This window comes from Pristis pectinata, chromosome 21 (assembly GCF_009764475.1).
Source record: "Pristis pectinata isolate sPriPec2 chromosome 21, sPriPec2.1.pri, whole genome shotgun sequence".
In the NCBI taxonomy this organism is placed as follows: Eukaryota; Metazoa; Chordata; class Chondrichthyes; order Rhinopristiformes; family Pristidae; genus Pristis; species Pristis pectinata.
The window spans coordinates 37,598,631-37,612,641 of record NC_067425.1 but is presented as its reverse complement, the minus strand read 5'-3'; the positions used below and the strand labels follow the sequence as shown (position 1 = coordinate 37,612,641).

The 14,011-nt window shown below is 47.1% G+C and overlaps 1 protein-coding gene across 1 annotated transcript in view; it reads right to left on the bottom strand.

Moving 5' to 3' along the window:
• The window catches only part of ncf1 (neutrophil cytosolic factor 1), a 97,832-nt gene that overhangs the window by 52,490 nt on the left and 31,331 nt on the right, over nt 1-14,011 (bottom strand). The window contains exon 3 of the mRNA XM_052035756.1: nt 7,958-8,033. Coding sequence (XP_051891716.1) covers nt 7,958-8,033 — 76 coding nt within the window. The remainder of the gene's footprint in view (nt 1-7,957; nt 8,034-14,011) is intronic.

Genomic DNA, 14,011 nt, shown 5'->3' with positions numbered 1-14,011 from the left:
TTAGACATCTTAACCCTGCAAGATACCACCGTCTACTCTACCTATGCCTCTCATAATCTTATAAACATCTGTCAGGTCTCCCATCTGCCGCTCCAGAGAAAACAACCTCTCCTTATAGCTCATGCCCTCCAATCCAGGCAGCATCCTGGTGAACCTCTTCTGCACCCTCTCCAAAGCCTCCACATCCTTCCTGTAAAGCAACAACCAGAATTGAATGCAATACTCCAGATGCAGCCTAACCAGAGTTTTATAAAGCTATAACATAACTTCCTGACTCTTGAACTCAGTGCCTCGACTAATAAAGGCAAGCATGCCTGGTACCTTCTTTAACATCCTATAAAACAGTGCAGCCACTTTCAGCGAGCTATGGACTTAGACCCCAAGAATCTCTGTACACAAACACTGTTAAGAGTCCTGCGTTAACAGTGTATTTCCCTTTACATTTAACGTTTTGAAGTGCAACACCTCACACTTGGCCCGGTTGAACTCCATCTGCCATTTCTCTGCCCACATCTGCAATTGATTTGTATCCTGCTGCGTCCTTTGCCAGTCTTCTCCACTATCCACAACACCACCAATCTTTGTATCTTCTGCAAACTTACCAACCCACCCATCTACATTTTCATCCAGGCCATTTATATACATCACAAACAGCAGGGGTCCCAGTACAGATCCCTGCAGAACACCACTGGTCACAGACCTCCAGCAGGAATAAGTCCCATCAACCACTACCCTTTGTCTTCTATGGGCAAGCCAATTCTGGATCCAAACAGCCAGGTTACCATGGATCCCATGGATCTTAATCTTCTGGGTGAGCGTCTCATGAGGGACCTTGTCAGATGCTTAACTAAAATCCATGTAGACAACATCCACAGCTCTGCCTTCATCAATCACCTTCAACGCCTCCTCAAAAAACTCAATCAAGTCAGTAAGACACGACTTGCCCTGCACAGAGCCATGCTTAGACCACTGTTTTCCTAATAATCATAAATCCTATCTAAAGGTAAAGGAACCACTGGGAACTAGTGATCACAATATGATTGAGTTCAGTTTCAAGTTTGAGAAGGAGAAACTGGTAACTGGTGTATCGATATTTCAGTGGAACAAAGGAAATTACAATGGTATGAGAGAGGAGTTGGCCCTAATTGATTGGAAGAGTAAGCTGGCTGGAGGGACGGCAGAGGAGAAATGGAAGGAATTTCTACAGGAAATAAGGAAATTGCAGGATAGATATATTCCAAGAAAAAAGGTTTTTAATGGAAAAAAGGCACATATGTGGATAACGAGAGAGGTGAAGGCTAAAATAAAAGCAAAAGGGGCAGCGTACAAAGAAGCAAAAATTAGTGGCAAAACAGAGGACTGGGAAGCTTTTAAAAACCTACAGAGAGAAACTAAGAAGGTCATTAGGAAAGAAAAGAGGAATTATGAAAGGAAGTTGGCGGATAACATTCGAAAGGATACTAAGAGTTTTTTTTAAATACATAAGGTGTAAAAGAGAGACACGGGTTGATATAGGACCAATTGATAACAGTGCAGGAGCTATTATAATGGACGATAGAGAGATGGCAGAGGAATTGAATGAATATTTTGCATCGGTCTTCACCATGGAGGACATCAGCAATGTGCCGGTTAGTCAGGAGTCTCACGAAATGGAACTGAGTTCAGTTAAGATTACTAGGGAGAAGGTGCTAGGAAAACTCAATGGACTAAAGACTGATAAGTCTCCCGGACCGGATGAGATGCATCCCCGGGTTCTGAAGGAGGTGGCTTTAGAGATAACGGAGGCATTGGCGATTATTTTCCAGAAATCGATAGATTCAGGCATGGTTCCAGAGGACTGGAGGGTTGCAAATGTAGTTCCGTTGTATAAGAAAGGAGGGAGGCAGCATAAAGGAAATTACAGACCTATTAGTCTGACGTCAGTGGTGGGAAAGTTATTGGAATCTATCCTCAAAGACGGGGTTACGGAATACCTAAAGGCGCAGGGCAGGATAGGTCCTAGCCAACATGGTTTTGTGAAGGGAAGATCCTGCCTGACCAACCTATTGGAGTTTTTTGAAGAAATCACAGGCAAGGTGGATAAGGGAGATGCGGTAGATGTTGTGTATTTAGACTTTCAAAAGGCCTTTGATAAGGTGCCTCACAAGAGACTGATTAATAAGATGAGAGGTCATGGAATTACGGGTAGGATAACAGAGTGGGTGGAGCATTGGCTGGTTGGCAGGAAGCAAAGAGTGGAAATAAAAGGATCTCGTTCTGGTTGGTTACCGGTTACTAGTTGTGTGCCACAGGGGTCAGTGTTGGGACCGCTCCTTTTTACCTTGTACATTAACGATTTGGATGATGGAATAAATGGTTTAGTGGCTAAGTTTGCGGATGACACCAAGATAGGGGGAGGAGTAGGGAGTATTGAAGAGATAGGAAGGTTTCAGAGGGACCTAGACAGTTTAGGAGAATGGGCAAGGAAATGGCAGATGAGATTCAATGTAGGGAAATGTGCAGTTGTACACTTTGGAAGCAGAAATAAGCGGGCAGATTATTATCTGGGAGGAGAGAAAATCCAAAGCACGGAAGTACAAAGGGACTTAGGGGTACTCATGCAGGATACCTTAAAGGTTAACCACCAGGTCGGATCGGTGGTAAAGAAAGCGAATGCTATGTTGGCATTCATTTCGAGAGGTATAGTGTATAAAAGTAAGGAAGTGTTAATGAGGCTCTACGGGGCACTAGTGAGGCCTCATTTGGAATATTGTGTGCCGTTTTGGGCCCCACATCTTAGGAGGGATGTGTTGACGTTGGAGAGGGTTCAGAGGAGATTTACGAGGATGATTCCAGGAATGAAAGGGCTTAAGTATGAGGAGCGTTTGTCGGCTCTTGGACTATACTTTCTGGAGTACAGAAGAATGAGAGGGGACCTCATAGCGACATTTAAAATATTGATAGGAAAGGACAGAGTAAATGTGGCTAGGCTGTTTCCCTTGGTGGGTGAGTCCAGGACCAGAGGGCACAATCTTAGAATTAGAGGGTACAGTTTCAAAACAGAGATGAGGAAAAATTTCTTTAGCCAGAGGGTGGTGAATTTGTGGAACTCCTTGCCACGTACAGCAGTGGAAGCCAGATCAGTGGGGGCGTTCAAGGAGGAGATAGATAGATATCTAAATAGTCAGGATATCAAGGGATATGGGGATAAGGCCGGTAATTGGGATTAGAATAGTTTTTTTCTTCTTCTTCCCCCATTCCCCATTTATCATTTCTATTGCCCTTTCCTTGGAGCAGACTCGATGGGCCGAATGGCCTGCTTCTGCTCCCTTGTCTTGTGATCTTGTGATCTTGTGAAGAGTCCTCTCCATAGCTTCCCTACCACTGACGTGAGACTCACCTGTCTATAGCTTCCAGCATTATCCCTACTTGAACAAAGAAACAACTTCAGCTACTCACCTGTCTTCTGGGACCTCACCTGTGGCCAGAGAGGATGTGACAATCTTGGTCAAGGCCCCAGAAATTTCATCTCTTGCCTCTCTCAATAACCTTCGGTATATCCCATCAGGCCTTGGGGACTTATTCACCTTAATGGTCTTAAAGAGACCCAACACTATCTCTCTCTTTATCTCAAAATGCCAGAGTATATTAGCACGCTCCACACTGATCCCACTATCCTCCATCTCCTTCTCCTTGGTAAATACTGATGCAAAGTACTCATTTAGGACCTCACCCACATCCTCCACCTCCAAGAACATGTCCCCTCCTTTATCCCTGAGTGGTTGTACCCTCTCCCTAGTTATCCCCTTGCTCTTGATGTATGTATGGAACGCCTTGGGATTCTCTTTAATCCTACTCACCAAGGACTTATCATGGCTCTCCTAATTCTCTTGGATGCATCGAACAAAATCTGCCCCATCAAAATCTCTAGCACTAAGGAGGTTCCTGTCTATATTGGGGGAAGTTGAAGTCACCCATGACAACAACCCTGTTGCTTTTACACCTTTCCCTAATCTGCCTGCATACCTGTTTCCTCAGTGTCCCAGTGGCTATTCAGGAGGGGGACGGGGTATGTTGTGTAATCCCATCAAATTCCAGGGATATAGCTCCAGGGGATTTCAATTTCCAGAATATTAGCTGTGATTGCCTCAGCATAAAAAGCTCAGAGGGATGGAATTTTTGTGGTGTGTCCAGGAGAGCTTCATGCAGTATGTAGATAGACCCAGGAGGGAAGAAGCATTTCTGGACCTTACCTCGGGGAACGTAGTTGGTCAAGTGGAGGGAGTGTCAGAGGGGAGCATTACGGACATTAACTTGGTATATTTCAAAATAAATTGATATATTTCAAAGTAGGTTTTAAATTGGGGGGAGGAGGTCAGTTTCATTAAAATAAGGTCAACTGACCACGTATATTTGCAGGTAAATCTGCATCTAAACAGTGGGAGGCCTTCAAAGGAGAAATAATGAGGGTTCTGGACCGACATGTTCCTGTGAGAGTGAAAGCTGGGATAACAAGTACAGGGAACCCGGGATGTCGAGGGAGAGTGAGGATTAAAGAAAGAGTAAAAAGGAAAGCACAGTGGCAGGTAGAGAGAACTGGTCTGGGGAGGCACGTCAATGGTAACAAGTGTTGGGACGTGCTTGAAGGGAAATTAGGAAGCAAAGAGGAGTCAGGAGAAATCACTGGCAGTCAGGGTTAAGGTAAATCTGAAGATATTTTGTAAGTACATTAAGGGAAAAAGAATAACCATGGACAGAGCGGGGTCCATTATGGTTAAAAACAGCAATCTGTACATGGAGACAGAAGGTACAGGTGAGGTCCTAAATGAATGTTTCTCCATCAGTATTCACAAAGAAAACGGACTTTGTAGTTGGAGGATTCAGCGAAGGGGAAGGTGATTTTCTAGTGCAAGTCTCCATAAATAAAGAGGTACTCAATGCCTGAATGGTGGATAAATCCCCAGGGCTGGATGAGATTTATCCCAGGCTGCTATGGGAGGCAAGGGAAAAGATTGCTGAGGCTTGGGCTGAGACTTTTAAACTTTCACTGACCACAAGTAAGGTACCAGATCACTGGAAGAATGTTTCAAGGACAATAGGGAAAAGCCTGGTAATTACAGACCCGTGAGCCTCACATCAGTCATAGGGAAGTTATTGGAAAAAAAAACTCTGAGGGACAGGATTAATGATGACTTGGAAAGGCAGGGACTGATCAGATATAGCCAGCAAGGGCAGAGCCCGTCTGACCAGTCTGATTGAATTCCTTGAGGAGCTAACAAAGTGCATTGATGAGGACAGGGCATTGGATGTGATTTACATGGATAGAGTAATACGGCACAGAAACAGGCCCTTCAGCCCAACTCATTCATACCGATCAAGGTGCCCATCTAAGCAAGTCCCATTTGCCCACATTTGGCCTATATATCTCAAAACCTTTTCTGTACCTGTCCAAGTGTACCCGTCCACCTCAATTTCTGTACTCTATGATGAAAAGATTCTTCCTCAGATCCTCTCTAAACTTCTTACTTTTGCGAAACCTTGAGCCTCCAGTTTTAAACATCTTCATTTTGGAGAAAACGTTCTATCAACTCTGTCAATCCCCCTCATAATTTTGTACATCTCTATCTCTCAGCCTCCATTACTCCAAGGGAAACCAACCCAGTCTCTCCAGTCTCTCCTCCTAACTGAAATGATCCACCACAGGCAACATCTAGGTGAATCTGCTCTGCACCTTCTCCAGTGCAATCCTTCCTATACTGTGGCAACTAGCGGTGTTCACAGTACTCCAATGTTTTATGCAGTTGTACCATTGCCGCCCAGTCCTGATATTCCATGCCCAAGCCAATGAAGACAAATATCTTGTGTGCCTTCTTCACCTGTGCTACCTTCAGGGATCCTTGGACCTGTACACCAAGCTCCATTTGTACCTCAGTGACCTACAATCCATTGTTTATATCCAGGCCGCCTTATACACTTTTCAGGATTAAATTCCACCTGCCTTTTCTACCCTGTTTTACCAACTCATCCATATCATCCTGTAGCCTCGGACTGGCTTCCTCACTATCAACTACCAGTTTTGGTGTCATAGAGTCACACAGCACGGAAACAGGCCCTTCGGCCCAACTGGTCCATGCTGACCAAGATTCCCATCTAAGTTCGCACCACTTTCCCACGTTTGGCCGATATCTCTCCCAGGCCTTTCCGATCCATGTACCTGTCTAAATTCCTTTGAAACATTGTAATTATACCCGTCCGTACCACTTCCTCTGGCAGCTCCTTCATACACTGACCACACTCTGGGTGAAAAAGTTGCTCCTCAGGTTCCTCTGAAATCTCTCCCCTCTCACATTAAACCTGTGCCCTCTAGTTCTTCCCTGGGGAAAAGACTGTGTGCCCCCCATGATTTTATACACCTCTATAAGGTCACCCCTCATTGTCCTGCACTGCAACGAAAAAAGTCCCAACCTGCTCAACCTCTCCATACCTCAGTTCCTCAAGTCCCAGCAACATCCACGTATGTCTCCTCTGCACTCTTGCCAGTTTAATGGCCTCTTTCCTATAGCAGGGTGACCAAAATTGAACACAATATTCTAAATGCAGCCTCACCAATATCTTGTACAACTGCAAAATAACATCTCAACTCCTGTACTCACTGCCCTGACTGATGAAGGCCAGCATGCCAAACGCCTTCTTCACCACCCTGTCTACCTGGGCTGCCACTTTCAGGGAACCATGTACATGTACTCCTAGGTCCCTCTGTTCTACAACATTCCCCAGGGGTCTACCGTTCACTGTGGATGTCCTACTCTGATTTGTCTTCCCAAAAGACAACACCTTGCACTTATCCAAATTAAACTCCATTTGCCTTTCCTCGGCCCACTTACCCAGCTGATCAAAATCCCTCTAAATTCTGAGAACAATCTTCACTGTCAATGACACCACCTATTCTAGTGTCATCTGCAAACTTACTAACCACGCCTTGTACATTCTCATCCAAATTATTTACATAGATGATAGATACCAAACGCCCAGCACCGACCCCTGGGGAGCACCACCGGTCACGGGCCTTCTGTCCAAGAAACAACCTTCCACCATCGCTCTCTGCTTCCCACCATCAAGCCAATTGTGCATCCAATTCACCAGCTCTCCCTGGATCCCATGCGATTTAACTTTTCATAGCAGCCTACCAGGCAGAACCTTATCCAAGGTCTTATTGAAGTCCATATAGACAACGTCTACCACCCTGCCCTCATCTTGGTTACTTCTTGGTTACTTGTTACTTGGTTACTTGTCCAAAAAACTCAATCAAATCCATGAGGCATGATCTCCCACACGCAAAGCTGTGCTGACTATCCCAAATCAACCCGTCTTTCCAAACGCTTATTCCAAATTCTTATCCCTCAGAATCCCCTCTGGTAATTTACCTACCACGGACGTTAGGCATCTACAGACCTTTAACCACATCTCCTGCAAGCACATTCAAATTGTAAATGTACATAACAAATGGTATGCCCCAACACCAATCACCGAGGGACACCACTGGTCAGAGGCATCCAGTCACTAAAACAACCCTCCACCATCACCCTCTGTGTCCTATTACCAAATCAACTTTGGATCCAAAATGTCAATTGATACAGAATCCCATGGGATCTCACCTTTTGAACCAGACTCCCAAATGGGACCTTAATAAAGGCCTTACTGAAGTTCATGTCGGTAACATCAACTACACTGTCCTTTGGTTACCTCTTCCAATAATTGGTTAGCCTGGTTCTCACACTAACAAAGCCATTATTAACCCCTGCCTTAAGTGTTGATTAATCCTGTCCCTCAGAATTGTTTCCAGTAACTTGCTGAGACGGTAGAGTCACAGGCTGTAATTACCTGCCTTACCCCACTGCCCCTGAATAAAGGGACGTTTGCCAGTCTCCACTCACTTGGCACCTGTTCCAGAATTGTTTTAGTGTTGCCTTTGACCAACCTGGTAAATGTGGGAGAGTCCTGGCTTTGGGATCTATTTCTCCAGCTTCGATAGGAAACAGCTCCTTCAGCATTTTCTGATGTGAAAAAACATAAAATTGTTAAATACAAAATTCTGCATTTTTGGGCCAGGAAGTAAACACCCAACCCCTGCTCGATCACTTTGCAAGAGTTCGAGAAAAATGTAAATCATTGAAATGTAAATGCTGGAAAATGGAAATAAGAATAGAAATGCTGGAAACACTCAGCAGGTCAGTCTGCATCTGTGGAGAGAGAACAAATTTCAGGTCAGAGAACTTTCACCTGTCATGGGCTCCCCTGAAGGTTGACTGCTCTCACCTTCTACTTCATGTTCAGAAGAGAGACAGAACACTCCTAAACCATCTCAGCTCACCTCCTCAATGCTGAGTTAGATATGTCTTCTGACAGCCATTGTACACAAGGAACACTTTTTCAAAGCCCTGAGCTGGAGAACTTTGAGAGAAAAGCTTCACAGGGTGTGGACTGAAGCCAGGTTGCAGTCAGCACCCGATCATTTTAAGACATTTTGGGCCATGTGTTTCAGTAACTCTATCATGGTGAAGGAACCAAAACTCAGGGGCCGAACAAGAGATCCAAAGCTGCAGGTGGGGAATGGCAACTCCTGAGCTCCAGCCAGTCTTGGTCAGTTAACCACTGTGCATGAGATGGGCAAAGCAGATACTGGAATGTGAAGCTGGATGGGAGGATCGGGCGTCATATGACAGTTAGAGGGAGAGAGAGGAGCAGATGTGCAGGCAAATCACAGAGCTGCAAGAGGAATGGGGTTAAGGAGACTGGATTCACACAGGTGCTGGAATCTGGAGCAACTAACAATGGCTGGAGGGACTCAGTGGGTCAGGCAGCATCTATGGAGGGAAATGGACAGTCGACGTTTCAAGATGAGACCCTTTACCTGGACTGAAAGGCAGAGGGGAGGTAGTCAGAAAAAGGTGCAGGAGCCAGTAGGCGATAGGTGGATCCAGGTGAGGGAGAGGTTATAGGCAGATGGGGGAGGGCGAGAGTGGGAACAGTGAGAGAGGCCGGGAGGTGAGAGGTGGAGGTGACAGAGGGCTGCAGAAGGTAGAATCTGACGGGTGAGGAAGGTGGAGCCTGGAATAAGGGGAGGGAGGTGGGGAGGGCAGAGGGGAGGAGTGGGGGAGGGGACCCAGAGGGAGGAGTGAGGGGGTGACGGGCATTTGGAGTGGGGGGAGGAGGGAAAGGAAACAGGGTGATGGAGGGTGCTGGGGGTGGGTGTAGATGGAACTGGGACAGAGGGGGAGCAGGTCACCTGAAGCTGGAGAACCCAATGTTCACGTGGTTGGGTTGTAGACTGCCCAGGGGAATGTGAGGGGCTGTTCCTCCACTTTGTGTTTGGCCTCACCCCAGCAGTGGAGGGGGCCGAGGACAGACAGGTCGGTGTGGGAATGGGGAGCGGAATTAAAATGGGAGCTCCAGACGGCCACAGTGGGCAGAGACCAGGTGCTCGGCATATCAGTCACCAGATGCTATAAACAAGGGTGGTGGAAGTGCTGGCTCACCTGAAGTGTTGTTTAGGTCCCGGGACGATGGTGAGGGCAGAGGTGTAGGGGCAGGTGTTACACCTCCTGCAGTTACAGGGACGAGTGCCTGGGGAGAGAAGGGGATGCCTGGGGAGGGAGGGGGATGAGCATACCAGGGAGTCATGGAGAGAACGGTCCCTGCCGAAAACAGAAAGGGATGGGGAGGAAGATGTGCCTGGTGGTGGGATCCCGCTGGAGATGGCGGAAGTTGCGGAGAACGATGTGCTGGATGGGTGGGCTGGTGGGGTGGTAGGTGAGGACCAGGGGAACTCTATCCCTGTTCTGCCTGGGGAGAGGGGATGTGGGAGGGCAGACGTACAGGAAATAGAGGAGATGTGGGTGAGGGCTCCATCGATACCAGAGGGGGAGAATCCCCATTTTCTGAAAAAGGAGGACATCTCGAACGTCTTGGGATGGAAGGCATCATCATGAGAACAGATGCAAGAGCAACTGAGAAAAAGGAATCGCATCCTTGTAAGTGACAGGGTGGAAGGAGGTGCAATCGAGGTAACTGTGGGAGTCAGTGGGTTTGTAGAAGATGTCAGTGGATAATCTGTCTCCTGAGATGGAGACAGAGAGATCACAAAAGAGGAGAGAGGTGTTGGAGATGGACCAAGTGAATTTGAGGGTGGGGTGGAAGTTGGCAGTGAATTTGATGAAACTGACGAGCTCTGCACGGGTGCAGGAAACAGCACCAATGCAGTTGTCCATGTAGCGGAGCTGGTGTAGGTTTGGAACATGGATTGCTCCACGTAGACAAGGAAAGGGCCACGGCTCAGGGTTCCAGTGGTCGGGGATTTCCCAATGTTAACTGGGATTCCCTCAGTGTGAAAGGACAGGCGGTGGGGGGGAGGGGGTTTAACATTTGTCCAGAAAAGCTTTTTGGAGGCTGTATGTAAATTGTCGCCCGTGAGAAGGGCAGTTACTGGAACTAATCCTGGGGAATGAAGTAGGCAAGTGGTTGGAGTGTCAGTGGGAGGGCATCTTGGAGACCATAACTCCATGAGCTTTAACGGTGTGTCGGAGAAGGACAGTGACTTGCAGGTAAACCTATTGGAGAGAGAGGGAATTACAGTGTGTCGATGAGGGTAGTGCAGGTGATGCAGTCTCTGCGGACTTCAGTGAAGCCATTGATAAGGTAGTCGGACTGCAGGGAGGGTGTGAGTGCCACAGAGAGGGCACAGAGAAGTTACCAGGATGTTGCCTGGGACGGAACATTTCAGTTGTGAAGAGAGACTGGAGGTTTGTTTCCCTTGTAGCGGACGAGGCTGAGGGGAGACCTGTTGGAGGTGTACAAAATTATCAGAGGTAGACAGTGAAAATACTTTTCCCAAAATGGAGACACAGAGTCACAGATTTGTACAGCCCAGAAAAAGGCCCTTTGGGCCATACTTATCCATGCCGACCAAGATGTATATTCAAGCTCATCCCATTTCCCAGCACTTGGCCCATATCCCTCTAAACTCCTGTCATCCATGTACCTGCCCACATACTTCTTAAATGTACCTGATGTACCTGCCTCACCCACTTCTCTGGCAGCTGGGTCCACATATCTACCACCCGCTGGGTAAAAATGTTTCCCCTCAAGTTCTTATTAAACCTTTCACCTCCAACCTTAAAACTATATCCTCTAGTTTTCAATTCCCCAACCCTTGAAAAAAGACCGCTCACCCTATCGATGCTCCTCATGATTTTATACCCCTCTGAGATCAGTCTCCTATGCTCCAAGGGCTAAAGGCCCAGCCTGTCCAACCTCTCCCTATGACTCAGTCCCTCCAGTCCTGGCAATGTCCTTGTAAATGTGTTTTGCACTCTTTCCACTCTTTTACAGAATCAGCCTGGGAAACATTGGAGCAGCAGGTCCCTGTCACATACAGTGAGAGTGTTTGAGAGGGTTGTGTGTTTCCGCAGGCTTTTCTTTTACAGAATCGGCCCAGGAGACATTGGAGCAGTGGGTCCCTCACAGGTCTGGGCTAATTTAGAAGGGCCAATAAAAAGGAGGTCGTGTCAAGCGGAGCAGCCATTTTGGAGCAGCCATTGTTGGAATGGACAGAGTCAGAATGAGTGGCTTTGGCGCAACAGGCTTCGGCATCAAGAGGTGGAGGCCATCTGCAACAACACTTGTGAGTAGCTGGTAAGTAAGGGTAAGGTTTACTGTTATTGTTATTATTTTAAGTAGACTACAGCTAGGTAAAAAAAAAACTAGTTCAGATGGAGGGCAAGGCGATGTGCTGCAGCTGCTTGATGTGGGAGCGAGTGGACCCTGCTGGGGTGCACGGTGACCACATCTGCACTAAGTGCTTGAGGCTGCAGGAACTTCAGCTCAGAATTGATGAGCTGGAGTCACAGCTTCAAACTCTGCAAAGCATCAGGGAGGGAGAGAGTTATGTAGATACTGTGCATCGGGAGGAAGTCACCCCCCTTAGAGCAGGTACTTCCAGGGTCCAGGAGGCAGATAGATGTGTGACTGTTAGGGGAAAGAGAGAGAAAGGGAACAGGCAGACAGTGCAGAGGACCCCAGAGGCTGTTCCCCTCAAAAACAGGTATTCAGTTTCGGAAGCTGTTGAGGGGAATGACCTACAGGGATCCAGCACAGAAACCAGGTCTGTGGCACTGGGACTGGTCCTTCTGCTCAGAAGGGAAGGGAGGAGAAGAGGAAGGCAGTAGTGATAGGGGACTCGATAGTCAGGGAAACAGATAGGAGGTTCTGTGGCAGTGAGCATGAATCCCAGGTGGTACGTTGCCTCCCAGGTGCCAGGGTCCAGGATGTCACTGATCGGGTCCACGGCGTTCTTGAACGGGAGAGAAAGCAGCCAGAAGTCGTGGTACATGTTGGTACCAACGACATAGGTAGGAAGGGGGAAGAGGTCCTGAAAAGTGAGTTTAGGGAGCTAGGCAGAAGGCCGAAGAACAGGACCTCAAGGGTAGCAATCTTGGGATTACTGCCTGTGCCACGTGACAGTGAGTATAGGAATAGAATGAGGTGGAGGATAAATGCGTGGCTGAGGGATTGGAGCAGGGGGCAGGGATTCAGACTTCTGGATCATTGGGACCTCTTTTGGAACAGGTGTGACCTGTACAAAAAGGATGGGTTGCACTTGACTCCCAGGGGGACCAATATCCTGGCGGGGAGGTTTGCTAAGGCTACTAGGGAGAGTTTAAACTAGAATTGTTGGGGGGTGGGAAATGAACTGAAAAGACTGGGGAAGAGATGTTTGGCTTTCAAATAGAGAAAGCTTGTAGACAGTGCGAGAGGGAGGATAGGCAGGAGATAGAGAAGGGATGGGTTCAGACTGACGGTTTGAGATGTGTCTATTTTAACACAAGGAGTATTGTGAACAAGGCGGAAGAGCTTAGAGCTTGGATCAATACTTGGAGATACTATGTGGTGGCCATTACAGAGACTTGGATGGCTCGGGGACTGGAATGGTTACTTCAAGTGCCGGGTTTTAGATGGTTTAGAAAAGACAGGGAGGGAGGCAAAAGAGGTGGGGGAGTGGCACTGTTGATCAGAGATAGTGTCATGGCTGCAGAAAAAGTGGACGTAGTGGAGGGACTGTCTACGGAATCCCTGTGGGTGGAGGTTAGGAACAGGAAGGGGTCAATAACTTTACTTGGTGTTTTTTATAGGCCGCCCAATAGTAGCAGGGATATCGAGGAGCAGATAGGGAAGCAGATCCCAGAAAGGTGTGAGAATAACAGAGTTGTTGTGATGGGAGATTTTAATTTCCCAAACATCGATTGGCATCTCCAGACAGTGAGGGGTTTAGATGGGGTGGAGTTTGTTAGGTGTGTTCAGGAAGGATTCTTGACACAATATGTAGATAGACCTACAAGAGGAGAGGCTGTGCTTGATTTGGTATTGGGAAATGAACCCGGTCAGGTGTCAGATCTCTCAGTGGGTGAACATTTTGGAGATAGTGATCATAATTCTATCTCCTTTACAATAATATTGGACAGAGAGAGGAACAGACAAGTTATAAAAGTGTTTAATTGGAGTAAGGGGGATTATGAGGCTCTCAGGCAGGAAATTTGAAGCTTAAGTTGGGAACAAATGTCCTCAGGGAAAAGTACAGAAGAAATGTGGCAAATGTTCAGGGGATACTTGTGTGAAGCTCTGCATAGGTACGTTCCAATGAGACAGGGAGTTATGATAGGATACGGGAACTGTGGTGTACAAAGGCTATAATAAATCCAGTCAAGAAGAAAAGAAAAGCTTACAGAAGGTGCAGAGAGCTAGGTAAAGTTAGAGATCTGGAAGAGTATAAGGTTAACAGGAAGGAGATTAGGAGAGCCAGAAGGGGACATGAGAAGGCATTGGCGGGCAGGATTAAGGAAAACCCCAAGACGTTCTACAAGTATGTGAAGAGCAAGAGGATAAGATGTGAAAGAATAGGGCCTATCAAGTGCAGCAGTGGGAAAGTGTGTATGGATCCAGAGGAAATAGCAGAGCTACTTAATGAATACTTTACGTC